The sequence below is a fragment of the Leishmania panamensis genome (genome assembly GCF_000755165.1).
Source record: "Leishmania panamensis strain MHOM/PA/94/PSC-1 chromosome 20 sequence".
Lineage (NCBI taxonomy): Eukaryota > Euglenozoa > Kinetoplastea > Trypanosomatida > Trypanosomatidae > Leishmania > Leishmania panamensis.
This window is the reverse complement of record NC_025866.1, coordinates 1,315,848-1,338,343: the sequence shown is the minus strand read 5'-3', so window position 1 is coordinate 1,338,343 and position 22,496 is coordinate 1,315,848. Positions and strand designations below refer to the sequence as shown.

At 59.9% G+C, this 22,496-nt stretch overlaps 7 protein-coding genes across 7 annotated transcripts, besides 2 other annotated features; all 7 read right to left on the bottom strand.

The window, feature by feature from the left end:
- Positions 1-752: 752 nt before the first annotated feature.
- Positions 753-2,303, bottom strand: LPMP_203030 (hypothetical protein; the record flags this gene model as incomplete). The annotated part of the gene is made up of 1 exon (XM_010700204.1): positions 753-2,303. The coding sequence occupies one exon, from the start codon at positions 2,301-2,303 to the stop codon at positions 753-755; it is 1,551 nt and encodes a 516-aa protein (XP_010698506.1).
- Positions 2,304-2,742: 439 nt separating this feature from the next.
- Positions 2,743-3,381, bottom strand: LPMP_203020 (hypothetical protein; the record flags this gene model as incomplete). Its single annotated transcript, XM_010700203.1, has 1 exon — positions 2,743-3,381. The coding sequence occupies one exon, from the start codon at positions 3,379-3,381 to the stop codon at positions 2,743-2,745; it is 639 nt and encodes a 212-aa protein (XP_010698505.1).
- A 721-nt stretch (positions 3,382-4,102) lies between these two features.
- Positions 4,103-5,533, bottom strand: LPMP_203010 (hypothetical protein; the record flags this gene model as incomplete). Its single annotated transcript, XM_010700202.1, has 1 exon — positions 4,103-5,533. One exon carries the CDS (start codon positions 5,531-5,533, stop codon positions 4,103-4,105), a length of 1,431 nt encoding a protein of 476 aa, XP_010698504.1.
- A 2,546-nt stretch (positions 5,534-8,079) lies between these two features.
- LPMP_203001 (amastin-like protein) lies at positions 8,080-8,691 on the bottom strand (the record flags this gene model as incomplete). The annotated part of the gene is made up of 1 exon (XM_010700201.1): positions 8,080-8,691. The coding sequence occupies one exon, from the start codon at positions 8,689-8,691 to the stop codon at positions 8,080-8,082; it is 612 nt and encodes a 203-aa protein (XP_010698503.1).
- Positions 8,692-12,289: 3,598 nt separating this feature from the next.
- LPMP_203000 (amastin-like surface protein, putative) lies at positions 12,290-12,868 on the bottom strand (the record flags this gene model as incomplete). The annotated part of the gene is made up of 1 exon (XM_010700200.1): positions 12,290-12,868. One exon carries the CDS (start codon positions 12,866-12,868, stop codon positions 12,290-12,292), a length of 579 nt encoding a protein of 192 aa, XP_010698502.1.
- Positions 12,869-14,503: 1,635 nt separating this feature from the next.
- Positions 14,504-14,797: a repeat region.
- Positions 14,798-15,527: 730 nt separating this feature from the next.
- LPMP_202990 (amastin-like surface protein, putative) lies at positions 15,528-16,130 on the bottom strand (the record flags this gene model as incomplete). The annotated part of the gene is made up of 1 exon (XM_010700199.1): positions 15,528-16,130. One exon carries the CDS (start codon positions 16,128-16,130, stop codon positions 15,528-15,530), a length of 603 nt encoding a protein of 200 aa, XP_010698501.1.
- A 3,530-nt stretch (positions 16,131-19,660) lies between these two features.
- Positions 19,661-20,018: a repeat region.
- A 689-nt stretch (positions 20,019-20,707) lies between these two features.
- On the bottom strand, positions 20,708-22,174 carry LPMP_202980 (hypothetical protein; the record flags this gene model as incomplete). Its single annotated transcript, XM_010700198.1, has 1 exon — positions 20,708-22,174. One exon carries the CDS (start codon positions 22,172-22,174, stop codon positions 20,708-20,710), a length of 1,467 nt encoding a protein of 488 aa, XP_010698500.1.
- Positions 22,175-22,496: the final 322 nt, after the last annotated feature.

Genomic DNA, 22,496 nt, shown 5'->3' with positions numbered 1-22,496 from the left:
CTTTTTTTCATTCGTACGCAATCGCCGTCGAACACGTTACGCAGTTACACATATACTTTGGCTCCTGGTGACCAAGGCGCAAGTGCTGTACTGTGAGAGAGGTACTCCCGAAGGGAGGGAGCGAGGGTGAGACGTTCGATGAGATCGAATCACTTCCAAAGACCCCTTAGTGGTTCATCTCGACAGAAGGGCACATTCAAGAGAAGCTTGGAAACAGAGAGTAGCGTGCAGCCGCCCTGCTGACTTTTATAGGCGACAGGAGAGCTTTTGAAAAGCTTTCTAACAAACATCAGAGAGAGGAAAGACACACACACACACGAGAGAGAGAGAGGGCGGCGTAATTCCAAAGGCAGCGATCGCACAGTCCTCAAACGATTCTGCCAGCATTATTAGCACATAGCGCCACAGAACTGAGAAATGGAGTAGGGCAAGCGAAAATCATCGCAACCACAAAGCGGAGATAAAAGAGAGGGAGAAAAGAAATGAAAAGACGCCGAAGCGTACACACAGGTGAAAGAAGTGCAGACGATTAAGAAAAAGAGTTGGATTGAGGGGAAGGGAGAGAGAGAGGGGTGACAGTGGGCTGCAAGGGCAGGACCGCACTGTACATCAAAGAACCAACCATCCGATCCAAACAGCCGTTCTCACGCCCAACGCACCTGTAGCCGATGGCTCAAGGGTGATAGCGTAGGATCCACACCCACACACACAAACCGGACGTATATGCAAAGATGCATATCTTCCCAAGCAATTCAGACTTGCAAACTTGGGTCGTTGTTGGTATAAGCACTGTACCCGTCTGGAAGTCCTGCCATAGCCTCTTTGCACGCCAGAGCGCCTCGGCGCCGCGAATGCTGGAAAAACTCTGTGAAAAAGCCCGAGTTTTTTATGCCAAAGAATGTGATCGCGTTCCACTGCGAGGCTTCGCTTCTGCTACAGTCCATTGCCCGCTGGCGATTGCGCAGACACATCTCTTCGATGATTGTGGTGTACCCGGTCATCATGGGCGATGTGGGGTCGGCAAACAGCTGCACACGCCACAGATCCATCGTCTCTACAGCACGCACCAAGGCGGGCCACTTCGCTGACGGAATCATCACCTCCTCCAAAAGCAGCACGCGGAGATTGGAGAGGCACTGCAGAGAGTCGATCAGGGCACTCACCTGCGCAGCAGAGAGGGCAGTGTAGCTGAGATCCAGCTCCTCCATCGCTACGTCGCAAGCCTCTAAGAGCAGCTCGCGTAGTGTGGATGGGTCGCTGCTGGTGAGGACGTTACCACGAAGACTCAACCGCCGAATTTTCGTGAAGTGTAGCGTCTGCGTAAGGCACAACAGCGAGGTTTTTGTCAGGTCATTGTACGAGAGGTCAAGCGAGTGCACGTGGCAGTCGTGATGCGTGGAGAGGTAGACAATGCCAGCTAGGAGGATTAAGAGCCCTGCGGAACCAAGGTGACAGGAAGAGAAAGACAGCGTGGAGAGAAGATGGTCCTCGTCATTCATCAAGTCTGACGGCGGCGCCCGTGCCGCCGCCGTGCACAATCGTCGAAAGCCGTCGAATACCAGCACATGCATTCGATCGGGGCCCACAAAGACCCCGCTAAGATGAAATAAGTTGAGTTGAAAAGTACTTCCACCTAACCTCAGTGCAATGTCGGCAAACAGACGGCTTTCTGCCGCAATGCTCCGCTCTACCAACAGTGGCGCATAGCGATTCTCTGGCTTGCCTTCATGCACAGTGAAGAGTAGGTCGCTCCGGGGGTATGTGGTGGCAGTGTATACCACCTTTGCAGGGAAAGAGGCGCCTTCCTGGATCTCCAAGGTAAACGACCTCGAATCACAAACCTCCCTGAGCTGGAGCCCCGAGCGCACGACGAGCCACCACGGCCCGTAGAAGCGCAAATCAGTATTCCACTCCGGACGCTCTTGCGGGGTGTTCCACGAAACGCTCTGCACAGTCTTCTGGAGTCTTGCAATCAGAGATGCCAGCAACTGTTTAAACGATGTGGCGTGCGTGTGCATTGGATAGGCGATCATCTCCGCGTCTGTGTTTGTCATTGTTTCCGTGGTAATCCTTTTAATGCAGCGGAGCGGGTCGAAGTCGATGGCGGAGGGGCTCGTTCCCTTCACGAGGCCGAGGCGCCGATGGGGACCGACCACCCAATTGTCCCCTTCGCACTGTGCGCACCGCGTGGGGGCGCTGAAGATGCGCAGCACCTGGTTATTCTCCTCCTTAGCGATGAAAGGAGCCAAAGTGGTGTGGCACGTCAGCCGCATGGGGCGGGGGCCCTCCATGTGAGACCCCATGAATGTTTCGATCAAGGCTTATGGAAAGGGGTGAAAGGTGCCGGAGTGGGGAGTGGGGTGTCAAGGGAAAGGGGGGGCCAACACGCTATTGCTCAACCGCGTTTCTCCTTGTAGAAGGACTGTAAGATGAGACCGTGGAGCGGGAGCGGCAGAAAGGAAATAGAAGGAGAGGGAAAGGGAAGTCACTGAAGGTGACAGGAGATTCCCTTCTGTCTATTCATGAGCACATGTACATGCCGAAGCGAAATCTGTGGTAGAGCGCAAGACAAGCTTATGTGTTTCCCGTGTGAAGCAGCGGGACCCTGGAAGCATGCCTCCCACTTATACACATCACACAAAAGTCTTTTGCCATGTGCGCATCTGTGCTGTGTGTGTGTGTGCTTCCGTGAGTTTGCTACTGGTCGTCACGTCTGCCGTCGCTCTCCCTGTGAGTTCGGAATTACATCGAATCCCACATATTAAGCGGTGGAAGGCACCTGGGGTGCTGGCGTGCGATCATCGCCAGCTGTCGACCGAGCTGCTGTTCCCTCCGTGCCATGTGTTGAAGGAGTTCGGGATTCTTGTGGTCGTAGCCCAGCGCATGTAGGGTGGCGTGTACGAGCGCTGCGTGGAGGTAGGGTGCCAGGGGAAGAGTGGTGGAGGGGTAGCGACGGTATCGCAGACGCATATAATCGAGCGAAACAAAAATATCGCCAAGGTCGACCAGCTCAGCTCGGATGGCGGACTTCTTCAGGACAGTCGGCCCCGCCGCTACTGCCACGCCGCATTCACGTGAGGTGGCCAGCGCGGCGTGTGTACCCTCGTCATCATCGCCCCCTTCCAAGGGATCGCTAAAGAGAAGATGATTCACGAAGCGGTCCGCCTTTCCTACCGAGGTGAAGGTTAGTACATCAGTAGGCCGATCTGACTCCTTGTACTTGCAGTTGATTTGACGCATGTAGGCGAGAGAGACAAACTCTAGGTTGAGTCGTGTGTCGTAAGGAGCGTGCTCGAGGGTAAGCAGAAGGTTTATCAGGTGCCGAACTTCACGGCGCAGTGTGGGCGTGGCGCCAGCTATCGTGAGGCCTCTGAATATCATTTTGACTCTGTGCATGTAGACAAATTACAAGAGCAGAGCCTCTGTGAAAGAGACAGGTGAGAGAAGCGCAGGAAGAGAGAAAAGTAAGGGGGGGGGGCTAGCGGCGACAGCGACGTACTATGCGGCCAAAACGTGCACACTGATCGTGAACGTCGCACTATTTGGCGCGAAACGACTCCACACACGAATAGAAAGAGTGTTGCCCACAGACTTGTTGCCCAGCACCAGAAGAGAAAAGAGGTGGGGAAGGGGACATCCTTATCGAGGAGACGGGAGCTTGTGAGAGCGTGATTCGTGTGGGCCATGAGGTGCGACGTGTGGTGAAAAGGAAATGAGGCAGTGAGTTCACGGTCGTCTCCTAAGGTGAGAGCATGCACTACATTGCTCAGTACTTGGATGCCGGTAGCGTGTCTGTGTGTGCGTGTGTGTGGAATCAGCAGCTGCTTCTCAGTGAGATGATCCTCGTCTGTGTGCCTATTTCTGCGTCTGCGTGTGGGTTGGCTCTCATGTTCGCTCACTGTAGAGCGTAAATCTTGTTGCCATCGACATACCCACAACGTTAAGAGCACAAACCAAAAGCAAAAAAGCGCGATGATCGCACGCAGGAAAGCAGAATCAACAAGGGGACGCTCACGCCGTGATGCCGGAGATTGAATGCATAGATTTCAACGACGACATCACCCACAGAGGTGCCAACAGAGCAAGCAGTGCTGGTTTGCGCTTACGGTACCAACGCGACAATGGTTCGTTTGTCGAGTACCGCCCGCACGTCACTGGCCCGCGCAAACGCGGCGGTCCACGGCGCAGCTGCTGTGGAGGACATGATCTCCGACATAGACAGTGGAGTCACCTTCCATGCGACTTCAATAAAAAGTTGCTCCTGCTCCGTTTTGCTCGTCCTGCCGCTGCTTCCTTCCCGTGCAGCCACCATACTAGGTGCCGGTGCTTTCTTCTCCGCTATGCCGCGAAGCTTCACGGTCGAGGAGACGAGTTGTCGCAGTGAACGCTCTAGGTGTGGTAGAAGCTTTGCTGCCCCATCAGAGGCCAGCCCGATCCACGAAAACCAAAGTCGCGTCAGCAACACAAGGCACGGAATATCGCAGGTGAACAACTGCTCCGCACGAGCTACATGCATCTCAGCAGCCTGTCTCTCAAGGCATACGCGGACGCCGTCCACCGTGAACCGCAGCAGCTGTGCAACGAGGCGTGCAGACGCCTCGTACGCAAAAAAATCGGAGAAGTGATTCAGTGAGTGATTGTGCAGAGCATAGCTTCGACAGCGCAAGAACAGGCACCAGACAAGCGGTGCAACCTCTTTCACAGTTGGCACGGCGTTACCCACTCGCCAATCGATGGCTTTGAAGGCATGCAGAAGCACTTCGCGCGAGACCTTGCTGACGTGGCAGGACTCCACCTCATTAGTGATGCTGAGAAAATCGATATCCTTGCTCTGTTGCCCTTGCGTGGCTTCTGTGGCGCCTGCGATTGCTTTACGGACCTCCGCCGCTCCTAGATCCCCGTCGCTGACCATGTGCCCGAGCTCCCTAAAACAACTCCTTGCCCAGCGGAATCGCGCGTAGGTGGTCAGCAACCTCAGTGGTGGCAGCAACGTGCGGAGGGGTGTGCCATACGTTGTCCACTCCGCTACACACTTACGCGCCGCGCGGGAGAAGAAACTACCGATGGCCTCCTCGATTCGATAGACGTATGTGCTACGGGCACCACCAAGAGCATAACCGCCTCGCCAGCATGCCTGAAGCGGTGGGAGGCAAAGTGCCACTTTGCTTACCACGGCAATCGGCTGCGACTCAAGTCCCAAGAGCCACGTGGCCCACTCTTCTACGCATGTGTGCATACTGCTCTTACTTGCGCTCGCGGAGCTCCTCGCGGGGGTATCTACGGCATTCAACACGAGTGACAGTCGCTGCATGTGCACCATGACGGATAGGGCGGCCGCCTCTTCCGTTACCTCGTCATGTTTTTCTGAATTGTGTATCGTGGCTGCAGCACACTTCGTGTAATTGGTAATCGCGGAGAGGAGGCGAGGCGCAGCGTCGTCCACCGTGAGCGTATTTGCTTGGGAAAGGCATCGCACAGAGGCATCTACATCCTCTTGAAGTCTGCCAACAAAAAGCCCATCGTGAGCCGTCATGACGGCTGACGTTGTTTTTCTTTCCTCAAGTGTGTTGCAGAGTGCGATAAAGGTCAGAGAGATCGAAGGAGATGAAACACAGAGAGTGAAGGAACACATGTGAATTGTGCACTCCTTATGTGAAGATCGTGCCACTGGTACGGGTGAGACAATGGGCATCATGAGGCTACGCGGCAATTGCGGTCCGCCCGTAAGGACTTTTCCTCCTTTCAATGGGGGCATTCTCTGCTACACAAGCATAGTCTCCTCTCCACACGACCCACCCAGCCGGCCATAAACCCATCGCGTGGTGCAAAGATTCGTAGACACGCGTTACAGCAATGCGCCAACTCATTCATCTTACCCCGGTTAATGCCTCAGACACTACCCAGCCTCCTTACAGCAGGCCGCTACACAAACGCTCCCTTCATGCTGGCCACCGCCTGATGCATCCCTCTGGGGAGAGGTTCAGGGTCTCAACACCACTAGGCAGCAGGGGCAGGGTGAGCTATATCCCATTCCCGCTGACACGCTGCCCATCATGTAGATAGAACAGAGATGGTTACTGTCGCAGGCCGCTTCAACGCAACCATACATGGCGCCACCGCCAATATCAGTTGCCCTAAATCCCCCTACATCTCCCAATACTGACTTATCTGACTCTGTTCAACACCAAAACTCACTTGGTATTGGAAGAAATAGAGAAAGGTTGCTTATCTTTCCAACACCTAGCGGAGGGCACTAGGCTCTGCCATACCCCACACTAGGGAGTTTCGCGACACTAAAGGCCCGCAGAAAGAAGTGGAGAGCGATTCCCGTGCACAGAACGCAGTACACTAACCAGGAACTGAACACAAGGCATCATCGGCGTTACTTCTTTCGTGTTTTCCACTCGGCTTGTGCAAGTAATCCCTCCACTTGACGAAGTGGTACAGCGGAAAGTGATGCGACAAACGTACACAGAAGTACACGCAGAGAGCCAGACTCAACGCAGGTGCACACACGCGTTGGGCCCCGCCTCCGTACATCACCGGCTGGGCAGCGCACAAAAAAGGGGGAGGGAGATGGAGCCACAGAGTGTGGCTGTATCGGTGAAATAGTCGAGGGGACAACAGACGGCCTTGCACACAGGCGTATATCATCGGGCGTGGCGCGGTTGCGGTTAGCTGCGGAAGGTGGAGAAGAAGCAAAAAACGACGAATAACATTAAAAGAGAGAGCGCGTAAGAGGCTACAGAGAGAAAATCGATGACAAGAAATGAGAACGAGGCAGCATCACAAGCAGATGCCGTAGAGTGAAGAAAACGTAACACGAACGAAATGCCACTATACACATCACCGACATGTACGCACAACACAGAAAAAGTATACCCCACCATCTCGCTCGAGTACCTGCTATGTGCGAAGGCCTACTCAGCAATAAGGCTGAATTCTCCCTTTCCCCCCTCAGTTAGTGTGCACACCACTATGCGTGTAGCACCTCAGTACCATCAAAGCCAACGCAGAAACGTTCAATCTGCACCGCGGCGATGAGAATAGGGGACCTCGAGAAGAACCAGGAAGCTTAATGGAATGGAGAACAAAAACAACCTGCGACATTGGCGTGGGTTGGCTCACACTGCACAGTGGCCCCCCAAAAAGAAAAACGACCCACACTCTGGACACACGCACAAAGCCAAGGAAAGGGAGAGAGGGCGCAAGGGGCAGGCGATGGCCTCTCGAGCACGAGGAGTACAGACAGGACAGGTGCGGCACAGAAGGGAAAGAAGACCCGTGAAGCGAAATGGCGCAAGGGAGAGCGGCAGCACCGCATGGGAGCTCCCCGCCAGCGAGAGTGGCAAGAGAGAAGGGAAGAAAAACAGTAGACGCGTACACGGCAATGGTGACAGGGTGCTTAGAAGGCGAAAGGACGTGCGCCGCAGCATACCACGTGGCGCGCGCAGACCTGTGTGCGGGTTTAAATCGGCACACCACGAGAAAAAAAATACAGTGAATAGAGCGAAAGCACAAGATAAGAAACACGACACCCTCGAGGGGTTCTGCGTGGAAAGCCGTGCGGAGGGAGAGGAGAAAAACTAAGGCGATCGCAAACGAGAGACGCGTGTCAGATCCGCACCCGACCGTGCCTGCATGTGCACGGAGCGGGGGAGGCAGCCAGTTTCACACAGCAGAAACAGCGTGACCTCCTTGCCTCGCTGCCACGCCAGCCCCCAAGATCACACAGCGAGTGACTGGGAGGTCCGGCAAGGGGCACGACAGGACGCAAAGGCGAAAGATGGGCAAGCGCACTCCACTCCGTCTGAATGCGTCCTATGCCAGTGCCGCGGTGCGTGTGCAAGTGGCCAGCAGCGGTGCACACACACACGACGACGCGCCCTAGCCTCTCCGTACCATCCTATCTACAGCGTTGGCCCCCTCGCATTTCCGTCGCGGGCAGGCCGCGCACTCGCGCACGCGACGGGACAGCGGATGCGTCCGCGATTGCCGCGGCACAACGGCACGGCCATACCCCCCTTCCCCGGACACAGGGGAGTGAGTAAAAAGAGGAAGCCACAGAGGTGCTTCCCTCTAGCACGGTAGCATCAGAAAGAGAATGTTAATGAAGCAGAGGCTCCAGCCCACAATGTAAACGGCGAAGCCGGCACCGTAGGCGTAATTGGTGACCACCGGATCGCCATCTGCAATGGCCTGGGGCTGAGTGACGGAGCCGTTCTTGCGGAGCGCGTAGCAGGAGGTGTTGTACTGTGCAGGGCCGTTCTCATGGTTGTTGTAGAAGGCGTCAACCATGAGCGCGGTGACGGCGCAGCCACAGCCGGTGGCGAGAATGTTCAGGACCAGACACAGACCGCGCAGACAGCGGCAGCAGCACAGCATGACGACGCCGAAGAGGAATGCCAGAGCGCTGACGACGACGGAAGCCACGCTCAGAGCCTCAGCCGCGTGGAAGCGCTTCAGACGCTCAGGGCAGCCCGCCCATAAGTTGCTTGTTCGGACATCCCACTTGGTAGAGGTGCACTTGTTCTTCAAGCCCCACACCGTCAGGCACGAGCCGCCGCTGAACGCTACCTTGTTCGGCACACGGAACTGGCCAGTCGGGGTGCCAACGAGGAGGAAGAGGAAGGCAATCAGCTGCAGAACGCAGTACATGACGATGCCTGCGCGGCAAGGAATGTTGCACATTTTCGAGTACACACGGGCGGCACACGTGCTGATAAGGGGGGAGGGCGCGTGCGCGGGCGCTGTGTACTGCACAACGGAAGACAGGGCAGGGGCCGGACAGGAAAGAACACACAGGAGCACGGGCGTGCCGCAATGAATAGAAACGAAATGAAAGAATACAGCCTCAGAGCGTAGGAGAGAGGGAGGGAGGTGGGAGACGGCCAGTAAGCGCGTGCACGACTGTGTATGGGTGGGCGTGTGGCGAGGTAGGGGGTCGGTAGCAAGGATAGAGAAAGGTCGGTGTACAAAAGTGTCATCATGCCACGCGTGCACGGAGGGAAGAAGAGCATGCGAGACGAGCGAGAGAGGGCTGTAGGGGCGCGAAGACGGTGCCGAGACGCGCCAGCACGCGTGCCGGCTCCCCAAGAGAAGCTGTCGCAGCGCATAGAGGTGGCTGCGAGGGGCGGGAGGAGGGCCGCCGACACTGCCGAGCGAGTGCACACGCACCCAGTCATCTGGGGGAGGAGGGGGGCATCGATCAAAGGAGGAGACACGGAGGTTGTGCTAGAGAACAGTAAGGCGTACTCTTTTTCTGCGCCTGACTCCCAGTTCTTAGGCGGTGCATCATCTCTGCCCCCTTTCTTATGTGGCTGCACTACCTCGTCTGTTACTATCCTCTATCCTCATGCCCTGCAGTTGCCAGTGCCTGTAGTGGCACCTTCGCTCCGCTGGAACGTTCGTGCGGTCTTCTCGCCTGTGAGCTTATGTGCGACTTTTTGCTTCGGAACGCTTTCAGGGTGGTGTTGTGCGGATGGCATCCCTCGCGTAATACTCCCTCGTGGCATGGTACCCCCCCCCTCTGGTGCTAGTTCATTCTTCTGTTGTCCTCATCAGCGTGCGTGTGCTTTTTATTTGTTTCAATATATGCATCCCGGCGCCTCACTCGTTCTCCCCACCTGTTCCGTAGCTTCCCTCCGCGCTGGCGGACAGGCGCACGGCTGCCACTGGTGTAAGAGAGGCAGATATATCCGCACCGAGAGCGAGTGAAGGTGGGTGCTCAGTCATGCTCACCTGGCCTTCTCCCGCCCTTTTCCCATCGCTGCCTTTTCCCCGCAACGCCACGTCCTCTTCTCGCCTACCTGTCCTTCCATTTCTGCAAGGCGAAGAACACCGTCCACTTCCCCAACGAAGACCAGCACGCGCGCACGCACACGCGCAACGACAGGCACATCGGCAAGAGTACGGCGCAGTGCTGTCCTTGCAGACAGACGGGCTGAGGAGTGGGAGGAGGCGGAGGAAGGAGTGGGGCGGCAGTAGGGAGGACAGGCCCGAGAGATGGGAGGAGTGAGCGACAGAGGTGAAGTACAAAAGAGGAAACAAACTATGGCTAAACAACCTCTGAGCGAAAAGAGAGGGGAGGGAAACTTAAGCCAAACAGAGAGACCAGAAACAAAGCATAAACTAAGACACCCGACAAGAAGTCGAGGAGAAGGTGGATACGGAGGGCAGGGGCGACGGAGAGGGGAAGAGAGCGACGGAGAGCGGGACATCACGCCGTGCCCTGCTTCAACCGCTTCCCCTCAGCCGCAACAGACTCCTCCTCAGACCCATGCAAAGGCAACAGGAAGGAAAGAGAACAGGATACAAAAGAGCTCAGAGGTATACCGATCACATGGCAGAGAAGCCAAAACAGGGAAGCGAGGTGAAACAATAAAAAAACAAAGGTGTCTCCGTCCTGACAGCTCCCCTTCTTGCCAGGCGACGTCCGCCTGTCATCTCCGGGCGGTCGTGTGCGGATGCCTGCGTCCACCTTCGGGTCGCCGCTCACCACCACCGTGCGCCCACGAGAGGCACCCGTCCGACAGGCGCGACGGCGCAGCACAGAGCAGAGCCGCACATGACGGGGCACAAGCATGAAAAGAGGCCGCGCCGCCATGGACAGCAGCAAGGAGGTCGGCGCTCCCCACTCCTTCTCCCGGGGGAGAACAGTGGTAGTGGCCGCCGCGACGTTCTTTATCGAAAAGCGAGTCAAGGTACGCAAGCAACAGTGAGAGACGAGACACGCACAGGAAGACACTGTGCCGCGGACAGAAAAGATGCCGGAGGAGGGGAGAGAGCCGCACGCGCGCACACGCCCTCCTCTCCAGCAGAGGCGGAAGGCAGCCGCTGCAGAGGAGGACCCAGCGCGAGACACACGGTCCTCACCAATGAACACTCCCCTCCTCCGTTCTGCTTGGACCATGCAGCGCGCCGCACGCCCTGCTCCACGCGGGCAGCGTCCACATTCCTGCTCGAGGGTGGAAGCGGTGGCCGCTGCCATGCGGGCAGCAGGAGGGGGGCAGCATGGGTGCATGCCGGAGGTGCTGCAGACAGCTGGCCAGCTGCAGGTCCGGGCTCCGCGAGGCCTTGCGCCATGCTTCGCCCTCCGGCGCGGCACCGTATGCTGCGGTCACTCGCCACTCCGGAGTCCGGGGCATTCAGTGGGACCATCAGGCAATGCACCAAGGGAAACGAAAAAGGCGCGAGCAGCGCAGGAGAGGAGAGGCCGGAGAAAGGCGCAGCGAGGGTGCCCGGCCTCTCTCTCCCCGCGTCGCCGGAGCCCGCTCCCGCCCACAGAGAGGGCCAGGAGCATGGGTGAGTCGCAGCAGCGCCACAGGGTGGGTGCGGCAGCCAGAAGGCAACGAAGAGCCGCGGACACGAGCGGGCCTACCGGGCAGATAAAGCAGATAAGCAAAATATTAGGTGAGAACGCACAAACGCAGGAAGAGAGACGCCTAGAACGGAAGGCAGGGGAGCACGGGAGAAGGCACAAAAACAGCACGCGTCCTCTTCTCGCCCACTCGCCCCTCCATCTCTGCAGGGCAGAGACCGTCGCCTAATCCCCCAACGAACACCAGCACATGCGCAACGACATGCACATCGGCAACAGCACGGCACCGCGCTGCGCTGACAGAGACACGCCGGAGAGGGAGGAAGGAGCGGGGGCGCCGGCAGCGAGGGCGGTCGCGAGAGGCAACAGGAGGGAGCGAGAGGGAGAGCAAACTCTGTCTTATTGACCACTGGGCGAAAGGGGAGGGGAGAGAGAAGCCTAAGCAAAACAGAGAGAAAGCACAAGCAATACAGAGCACGCACCCGGCTGGATGGAGAGGAGGAGAGGAGTGCGGCGAGGAGCGGCACCGCACGCCGCGCTCACTCTCCGCCGCCGCACACGCGCCCTCACTCACACACAGGCAAAGGACTGGGGAAAAGACATAGCAAAGAAGAGCCCAGAGGTATACGGAGAGCAGGGCAGGTAAGCGAGGGGAAACAGCAAAGGCGCCGCGTCGGCCAGCAGCGCATCGAGAGGATGCGCACACACCGAGGGTCGCGCAAAGAGGTAAAGGGAAAGACACGCGATGGCAGAGGCAGCGCCAGCGGCCCCCGGCGATGCGGGATGGGGGCGGGGAGCGCCGCACCCGGGCGCACAGGGAGGGCAGCGACAGAGACGCCGGCGATAAACAGGAACGAGTACCCACAGCGTTTGTTCCCCTCTCCTCCGCGTGGAAATCAGCGCCACCGCCTCCACAGGAGCACCGCAGGGAATATGCAGCATAGCCACACTGTCACACTACGTGCCTTCCTATTCTTCAGCACTTTTGTATCTGGTTACGCTGCCACGTAGGTCTGCATACGTGTACGGAAGCAGCAGGAATGCGATATTAACGATATCCAGGATCCAGGCCAGCACGAGGAGAACGAAACCGGCGCCATAAGTGGAGAAAACACTTTCCTTCCAGCAAAACTCGTTGTCCTCTACGTAGTACGTCACCACTACGGCCGCCCAGACGATGCACAACGTGAGAGCACCAACAATGTTGAGCGCCAGGCAGGCCAAGCGGAAGACGGAGCAACAGTACAGCATCATGAAGCCCAATGCCGCCGCCGCGCCGTACACGAAGATGGAGATCACAGCGAACGCCTGAGCTACGCGGAATCGGTCCCGCCGGTTCGTGCACCTCCTCCACAAATAGTCGGATGTTATGACGTTAGTAATGTTGAAACCACCCATCTTCACGCCCCAAAGAGTTGTAACAGTGGTGTTTTGAGTTATATACCGCGGTCTAAACCGATACATGTCGATGGGCGTACCCACCAGCACCAACAAGAACGCGATGAGCTGCACCACCGCGTAGACAGCGATGCCGACACTCCACTCCATCTTGGCAGACGCTCCACAGTAGACCGGGAAAGACGAGGCAGTGGTGGGCAGCTGAGTGCGCGACGCGGGGGGTCGAGGCTGTGCAGCTGGGCGCAGGGGGAGGCGGGTGAGTAGGCAAGAGCGGCGATCTTCGCGGAGGAATAGCTCGGGTGCTACTCCGTGTGCGCGGGCTTATAGGAAAGGGGTGAGAGAGGCGCGCGAGAGTGCAAGGGGTGGGTGAGGGAGAGATAAAAGGAGGTGGGGGAGAGCGGTGAGGCCACGGCGCACGTGGGGATGCGAGGCGTGCACAGCGGGAGCAGCGGGGCCACTTGCAGACACACACGCAGCCAAACGAGAGAGGAGGCCGGCGGGCGCGAGACACGCCGCGCCGGCAGCGGAGGAGCGACAGAAGCGCAGGACAGGGGGCGCTGTTTGCCACCCCCCCCCGGCAGGCCACGCCCCCCCTCGCCTGCTGCCCTCCTCGCGCACCTCCGCTTCTGCCCCGCCCCGCAGCGCAGGAATGCGCTTTGCACAGCGAGGACAGGGAGAGACCGTGCAGAGCGGCGGCGGGCCAACCGCCTAGGGCTTCGTGTCGCGTCTCTCTGCACTGTTGCAGGGGCGCCTGCGCGAGTCCCATTCACAGCGAGGGAGCGGGGGCGGGCGCGCAGTCATGTTTTCCCCGCCCCCTTCCCATCGCTGCCTTCTCGCTGCGCCACCGCGTCCTCTTCTCGCCCACTCGCCCCTCCATCTCTGCAGGGCAGAGACCGTCGCCTAATCCCCCAACGAACACCAGCACATGCGCAACGACATGCACATCGGCAACAGCACGGCACCGCGCTGCGCTGACAGAGACACGCCGGAGAGGGAGGAAGGAGCGGGGGCGCCGGCAGCGAGGGCGGTCGCGAGAGGCAACAGGAGGGAGCGAGAGGGAGAGCAAACTCTGTCTTATTGACCACTGGGCGAAAGGGGAGGGGAGAGAGAAGCCTAAGCAAAACAGAGAGAAAGCACAAGCAATACAGAGCACGCACCCGGATGGATGGAGGGCGTCAGCGAGGGGAGGATGAGCGGCGAGGTGCGGCACCGCACGCCGCGCTCGCCCTCCGCCGCCGCACGCACACCCTCACTCATACACAGGCGAAAGACAGGGGGAGGGGAGTAGAAACTAGAGCACAGAGAGAGGGGAAGAAGAGAAGCCAAAAAAAGAAGGCAAATAGAGCAACAAAGACAACGGCATCACTACCCTGCAGCTGGGCGTGCGGGTGTGGCGTGCGCGGCGGAGGTGGCAGGTGCCTGCGCCCACCTCCGGGTCGCCACTCGCCACTGTCACCGGGACCCGCCGACAAGCACGCACCGTGCAGGCACAAGGTCGGGGCAGAGAGGGGAGGGCCGGATGACGAGGCGCAAGCACAAGAAGAGGCGACGCTGCCACACAGCACACACGCAGCACAGCCCTGCCACGGGCAGGAGCACGGGCGCCGGCGCTCCGCCACCCCTCCCTTCCTGGGGCTGAGGGGGTGGCAGTGGCGCTCGCGACGCTAAGCGAGGCGGCACGCGCAGCAGGACGCCGTACCGCACACAGCAAGGGAGCCGGGGGAGGAGGCAGCGCGGCACCTCCCCGCAGCACCGCACTCCGCGGCGTGCTGGCCGGCACACAGGCACGCCCACACTCCCGCACGACAGCGCAAGCGGCAACCGCTGGCAAGCAAGCTGCGGGTTGGGGGGCATAAGTGCATGCCGGGTGAGCTGCAGGAGGAGGCGGGCCAGCCTCAGGTCATGCCGCTGTGAGGCCCTGCGTGGGTGCCGTGCATCCCCCTCCCGCGCTCCAAGCTGCGGCACGCCACCGCATCGTGCGGTTACTCAGCGCACCGGGGTCCGGGGCATTCGGTGGGCTAAATGGGCAATGAAACCAGTGAAAGCAGAAAAGCACAGGGGAGGCGAGGCGGCAGAGGGGCGCAGCGAGCGCGGACACACTCCGGCAGAGAGGGGCAGGCTCGAGTCACAGAGGCCAAACGGCGCTCCGTCCCACTGCCGCTGCCTTGGACATCCGCATCGGCACCCTCTCACCTCGCTACCACCGCCTGCACGCAGCGAGGGGCACACAGCGAAGGGGAGCGTCACAGCAGCAGAGGCGCAGAGCCACGCGCTCGCACAGGCCCCACGCGACGTGTCTCCATGGGTGACGGAAGGCAGAAAGCGGAGTGTCGCGCAGCAAGAGAGGGTGGCAGAGGAGGCGCAGGCGCCGGGCGGCAACACAGCGGGGAGGTGGGGTGGGCCACAGGGGCATGCGCGCCAGCCAGGAGACAGGCAAGAAGGAGCAAAAGGAGGCGCACGACGGCGGCACGCTGAGGCACGCACAGCGGCGCGGCGGACACAGTCGAGGTGCGCCACAGCCAGCACGCGTCGCCGATGCGAGAGCGCCGGTCGTGCCTCCGCAGAGCCTCCCTGCGCTGCCGCCATGCGCACGCTACCCACCGCAAGCACAGGCCGCTGCGCAGACACAGCAGGTACGCGAGAAGCACGCCGAGAGCAGTGCGACGAAACGAAAGGGGGAGAGACGCGAGGGCAGAGGCGAGCACCCGTAGTGCGCGCCCCCCTCCTCCCCCGCCCGCACATCAGCTCCACGCGCCCCACCACGGGGATGTCCTTGTGGAGCTGCCCCGCTGCCGTCAAGCCTGCCCCCTTATTCTTGTTCACTTTCTTTGCCCTGATCCTTGTTCTCCGTGCCTTTTCCACTCTCACCTGAGTCGATGTCCGGGCACGGGAGCAGTAAGGCGGCGATGTTGAGGATATCCAGGACCCAAGCCACGAGGAGGAGAACGATACCAGCGCCATAAGTGTACGAGCTCTTTATCACCAGGCAGCTGGGGTCTTCGTCCCTGTTGAACGTCACCACCATGGCCACCCAGACAACGCACAACGTGACAGCGCCCACAATGTTGAGCGCAAGGCAGACCAAGTGGAGCCAACGGCAGCAGAACAGCATGATGACGCCCAGGACGAACGCCGCTCCGTACACAAAGATGGAGATCAGAGCAAACGCCTGAGCAAGGCGGAAGTGATTGCGGTGTGGCGAGCAGAACTCCCACAGATATTCCGAGGGAAAATCGTACCCGTTGCCCTTGCAATCCTTCTTGAGACCCCATAACGTGATGCACTGATTGGAAGAGACTGTAGCACTGCGGCTTTTAAGCCGAAACATGTCGATGGGCGTGGCCACGAGCACCAACAGGAAGGCGATGAACTGCACCACCGCGTAGATCAAAAGGGCGAGATTCCACGTCATCTTCGCAGATGCTCCACAGTAGACCGGGAAAGACGAAGCGGCGGTGGGCAGAGGAAGAGGAAGCAGGGAAACACGGACGAGTGCGCGAGAGCAGTGATCCTCACCAAAGAACAGCTCGAGTGGTGCTGACTGTGTTTGTGCGTGTGTGTGTGTGTGTGTGTTGGGAGGGGCAGGGGTGAAGAGGAGAGGGAGAGAGGTAGGGGAGAGAGCGATGAGGCGAAGGGTGAGCGAGGGTGCGAGGTGTGCACCGCGGGTGCAAAGTAGAGGGGCGGGGGAGGGCCCTCTGCGTGTGCGAGCAGAGGCGGCAGCGCTGCCACCCGCCAATGCCGCCTCATAGCTTTCGAAAACAACGGGCACATCGGCAGCCGCGCGTGAGAACACGCCGGCACAGCCGGAGGGAACACACAGAGAGACCGCACCGCGGTAGAGCTCCACCGTACACACAATCAAGAGCGGAAAGCAATGAGCAGGCGATGTCAGAAGCAGCGAGTCGGAGCATGAGAATGCACCCATTTATCGGTGCCTACTCTCCCAACCTCACACACACACACGCCCACAGTCAGCAGCACCGGGCGGCGGAGGGGAAAGGCTTGCGGTGGAACAGCCACGCACACTCTACGGCATTCCGCAGCACAGTGTCCACCAGCGTCTGGCTGCGCAGCGCCGTTGCGTTTCCGACAGTGTGCCGCCTGTTGCCGTGGGGAACGTGGCAGCGCGGAACGAAGCTGCGGGCGGCTGGAGCACGTTCCGTGCAGCTGAAGCATTGCATTCAGCAGCTCCCGGCTCGTATGCGTTGTCACCGAAACGCGGCACTGGCGCACAGCAGCAGACAATGTGTCCACATCGTTGCTGCTCGCCCCAATGGTGTCGACCAAATGACTAGGACGGGCAGAGTCGACGCTGTGCTGCTCGGGGGCGAATGCCTGCTCGAGGTCGAGCACGGGACCCACGCAGAGATCAAGGTGCGACAGCCCAGCGTCTGCCATGGGGATTGACTCGATGGGCACCCTCACAGCGCGATGGCGCAGCCAACGGTCGCACGGCGACGCGGGTGCATCCTTGTACACTGCCGCATACCGCCGCCAGCAGCCTTGGCCGCTCGTCACGCCTCCTCCACAATGCACAGCAAGCCGCCGCACACCTCGACGTTGCTTACACCGCGGGCGTCGACATGCACGGACAGCACACCCACCACACATACGGCGCTGCACCACAACACACGGCGCACGAGGGCCCCCCCCTCTCCCAGAACTGTACCTCACACCGAAAGCTCCATAGGCCGCTGCGAGCGCACACCCACCCGCTGCAATGGCCGCGCGGTTTTGAAGAGGGCACCGACACCGGTCTGGAGCCAACAGCCCCGCTGCTGCTGCCGGGAGGAGCGTGTAGGCCGCACTAGCGCCAATATTGGCGATCGCGCCCTTCACGAACATGCCAGACGGCACACCGACGTAGTCCTCCTTGCCGGCACGGAAGATCCTCGCCTTGTACGCCGGGTACGTGGGGCGCACGCCAATCAGCAGCCCTTCCAAGGCTGTCTCACAGCTCTGTCCCAGGCAGCAGAGGTTGCGCCGCGCCATAGGACCACCGACTGCGCTGACCAGGGTGCCGCAACGCGAAGTGAGTGCCCGTGCGTGCGTGTGGGAGTGAAGAATCGGCGCTGGCGAGCGAGAAAGCGAGCACACAAACGCCTCAGAGACGCACGCGCAGGGATCGGGCAGCAGAAGGCACGTTAGAGGCGAGCAACGCTTCGGGGATCCTCTCCCGCACCGCCAACGAGAGTGTGTGCACCTACGCGGGCATGCAAACATCGAATAAAGAGGGGCGGCAGACGTGCCTGGCATAAGCGCAGAGGAGCAAACGCGCGCGCGCGAGACGCGCTCCCTCGGTGTCCGCGAGCCAGCGGGGGCGGCTTCGCCCGCAAGTGCACGAGATAATTACAGCTTCCTCGCCCTCACCCGCTCACCTTGCGCGCTCAGACCTCCACACGCCCCTCCCCCGTCTGGACAGGCGACCAGCTGACGCTCACCTCGCCCACTCCTCCGCCCTCGCTTTGAAGGAAAAGACGCGCCTGTCTTCGTGCCTGCGCCCTCTTCGTTGGCCGCCCGCGCATGGAGAACACGGGCGAGGGGCAAGCGCAGCGCCGCCGGCGGAGAGGGCAGGAAAGAGAGTCACCCAAAGGGCAGGAGAGCCAATGTCCAGCAGCGCAGTAGCAGTCCTGCATTCCCTCATCGGACGCAGACCCACGCGCGCACAGACGATACTCGCACTGCAGTCTCCTTGCTCTTTCAGTGAAGGCCACTCGAGCAAGATGAATGACATAAGCAGGAGCTGCGAGAACCCGCTGCACACGCGCACACAGGCACAGCAGCCTGGAGCCCTAAGTCACCCGAGAGCACAGCTGCGGGCGACACGCATGCGGTTCAGGTTCGCAGGGACACTCGCAGGGGGCGAGGACATGCAGCCCCCCTCCTTGCCGTGTCGCCGCCGGAGGGGGACAGCTGTGCGTCATGGCGAGCGGCAGGAAACGGCGCGCCATGAAGTCCTCCCGCCCCGCGCGGCACGATCGTGGAAGTCGGCGGCAGCCGTGGCCCCAGAGAGCACCGCTGGTGAAGAAGTCCTCTACGAGGAAGGGGGCGGGTGCGGGCAGACACAGCGGATGCGCCGACCCTCCTGCTCCCTGCCACGTGCGGCAATGCGAAGGCGCCTCACCAAACAAGCACTCACTCTCTCTCTCTGTGCCAAGCTGAGCGGGACTTTGACAGGGCAAATGCGCTGGCCGAGACGACGAGGCACTTGGGCAGCCGTCTATGCGAGGCTCAGGGTGACGGCACTCGCCGCGGGCGCTCTCTTGAGCCTCATCCTGCAATGGTCGCAAGAGGGGTGGCTGCGGCGCCCCGGCGCGACACCCACGTCTGCGAGCACGCGGACGTACGCGGGCAGCGATGCAGCGCACCAGCTGGCACACAAAGAGAGCAGGCATGGGTGAGAAGTGGCCGGAGAACAGCTGCCTCCGCCGGGAGACACGGCGAGGCGGCGAGCACTCTCCATCTCCCAGGGACAGGCGTCGCGGGAGTGTGCCATCGAGAAGGTCCAGCGGCACGCCGTGGAGAGCGACAGGCAGCGGCGTGTAGGCGGCCCGCTATGTCTCGCTCCACACCGCTCCCCTCCCCACTCGCGATCCCCCTACTGCGCGTGCCGTCAATAACGCAAGAGAGTGAATGGGCGGTGTGGTGGTGGGCAAGGCGGAGCAGCGCAAGAGCACCGTCGGGTGTACGGGCGGGTGGGGACGGAACGGAGGGGGGTGCAGAGAAGCACGCGCACGCACCGCGCGGGGCACGCCTCGACTGTGGGAGAGCCCGTGCTGGACGGCCGTGCAGTGCCGCTTCCCTGCACCCGTGCAGCCCACGCCGAGGAAGCAAGCGGGCGGCGGCCTCGCACAGCGCAAGGAAAGCGACGCAGAGCGGCACGTACCGCACCAAGCACCACAGCGCCAACGGCTGCCATCCGCACAGAGGGGCTGGCAGACACGCAGACGCTCCCACTGCGCCGGTCCCCACGCGGTGCATCCCTCGAGGGACACAAGGCAGCCCACATCAGTGGGCAGTCAAGCCGGCGTGACATGGATTCCAGTCACACAGGACACCTTGTCCATCATATGGATGGCACAGGCGTGTTCACTGGCGTAGGCCGTCCCGACACTGTCAGCCACGACGCGACGGCCGGCGTCAGCAGCGGCACATCGCCCCAACCCCCCTTCACCGAAGACACCTGCCCCTGTCGCCACCGGAAGCGGTCCGGCATTAGCAGAGAGAGAGGGGGGATGCCTGGCTTCCGCACAGAGGGTGGGTGTGCTGTACTCTGACACCACGCACGGAGGTGTCCCCCCATCGCCATGGCCGCCGTCACCATTCCAGAAGCAGGGGGGGACACACACATGCATCGAAAATGGCATACCGTGGCGGAACGTCTATCGTTTGTGCGGCAAGACGAGGGCTCGATTCTTCAAGAGAGAGAGAAAGGGTGTTGAGGACTGAGCATTGATACCGAGTGAGAGTGGGAGAGAGAGGCGCTGTTGACTTCGTTCGTTCTAGGTGTGCTGCGTGCTGCTACAGTGACGTAAGAGGATGTAGGGACTAAAAAAAAAGTGCGTAGTGAAACACTGGGAAGGAGTGAGGGTGAGGATAAGAACTTACGCAGAAAGCTGAGACTACATGGCCAGAGGAGTCAAGTTGGACACACCAACGAGAGGGAGCGAAAGCAAAAGTGAAACAAGAACAGCTTTCGCAAATGCAGTAACGATTCACCAAGATACTGACAAGCATACACACTCCTACATCCACGAGGGTCTCTACCTACGTCCGCCCACCTGGCGAGTCTACTGAATCAGCAAAATACGAGATCGCAGCGTGGGCTCCCACACGGCAAACAAAGGCAGCCTGCCGCCGGTGTTGGGGCGACGAGGCAAGAGGATCAAGGGAGCCCCCCATCACAATGGCAGGCACAAAAAAGGAAAGGAAACGACACAGGCACATGGAGGAAAACGTTGCCGTGCATCTGAGAGCGTTGACCCTTCTTCATGCGTTGTTCTTTCCTTGTCCGCTCACGTCTTTGGTGTTGTTGGACGAGATTTTTTCACTAAGCCCTCGCCCGACGGGTGCAGCACTAGACTGTGCATTCACGGTGCTGCCGCTGCCACCGCACAGTACCACCCGAGCGACGCCCTGGTCTCCGAGTTGCGCGGCGAGGCGGCGCTGCGTGTCGGAGTTCAGCGCAATGTCCTGCAAGGCCTCTTTCAGCTCACGTATGCTGCTGCTCAGTCGCAGATCCATCGCTACGTTTTGCTGAATGACACTCCGCAGCGCCTTCTTGCAACTCTCCAGCTGCTGCTCGAGGCGTCTTGTTTCCTCATCACGTGTGTTTTGTTCGTGCTCCAGATTTTTCACGGCGTACAGCAGCGCCGTCATCTTGCGGCGCTTTTCACCGACGTCCATCAGTACCGAGTTCAGCGGCTCAAACGCGTTTGTCAGCTCCATGTACTCGCCGCGCTCAACATCCTCTGCAGAGGCGCTGGCGGCACCATTGCCAAGCTCTGTTTTTTCCAAGTCGTCTTCATCGACATCGCCATCACCTGCTTCTTGGGCTAGCTGAGACTCGTAAAGGGCACGCTTCGCATCCAGCTCACTCTTGATCACCATCGCATACTGTGCATGCGATGAGGTGAGCTTCTTATCGTACTTGGCTGAAATGCTCTTTTTCTCCGCTTTCCACGTTTCGGGCGTGTCACTAACGGCAGTCCCCACCGCCGCGCTCTCACCGGTGGCTGTGTCGTGAAGAATTGGCTCGTTTCGCCCTGGGAACTGCATCCAGGTGGAGGTGCCCGTGTCGGAATCCAGCAAGATGACGACACGGTGAACAAAGGAGTCACCGTCGTAGTCCCAAATCTGCTGCGTCAGGAGATTCATGGAAAAGAAGTGCTGCTGGGCTACACAGTGATCCTTGGCATGCATTGCCTGGTAGCGACTGCAGCCGACGTAGCCGCAGATAAGACATATCCATGGGTCCCCGGCCTTCGCGCAGGCCTCGCACTTGATGGCAGCGGACGCAGCCAGCTTCTGCTGACGCTGCTGTTGTTGAACGTGCTCAAGCGAGTCGGCAAAACGTCGGCACAAGTGGCATGAGGAGCCCAGGAAGCAGGTGCACTGGCTTGCACTGCTACTCCGTGCACACGCGCACATAGATGTCTGGGAGTCATAGCCGGAGACGGTGCACTCCAGCCTGTCGCCGCACAGAGGGCACGTCGGGATATAATAGTACGACGTGAGAACCTGCGCGTCAACAGTCGTTGGTACACCTTCGAGGCATGGGAATCCCTTGACATACATAGAGCTCGTCCGCAGACCGTTGCCCTGAGCCGCCATGTCAGCGCACACTTGCAGGACGGACAGTACATCCTGCATGTTTAGACAGGCGAGAACGACGATGGCGCACCCGGAGAAGCTGCAGGCTGCCGCGTACGCCACACAGAACGGTATGTGATCCATTAGGGTAAGAAACTCACTGATGCACGCCTGTGCCTCTGATGTCAAGGCTGAAACGCTGGGGTTGAGGCCGTCACTGCCTCTACTTGGTGCGTCCAGGGAAAATGGCAGTGCCGTCGCCTGCCTTCCGCTCGGCGTGCAGGAGTTGGGAAAGACCAGCAGGGCATAGTTGGTGGAGACAACTGGTGTGAAGAAACTGCCTTTGAATACTTTTTTCCGAAGAAGTCGCACTTGGCCGCACACAAAGTTTGTCACAATTGATTTAGTGCCCGTATGAAGGGTGACAGTTTGCGTGCCCCGCTGCTCGATGACCTCATAGCGCAGC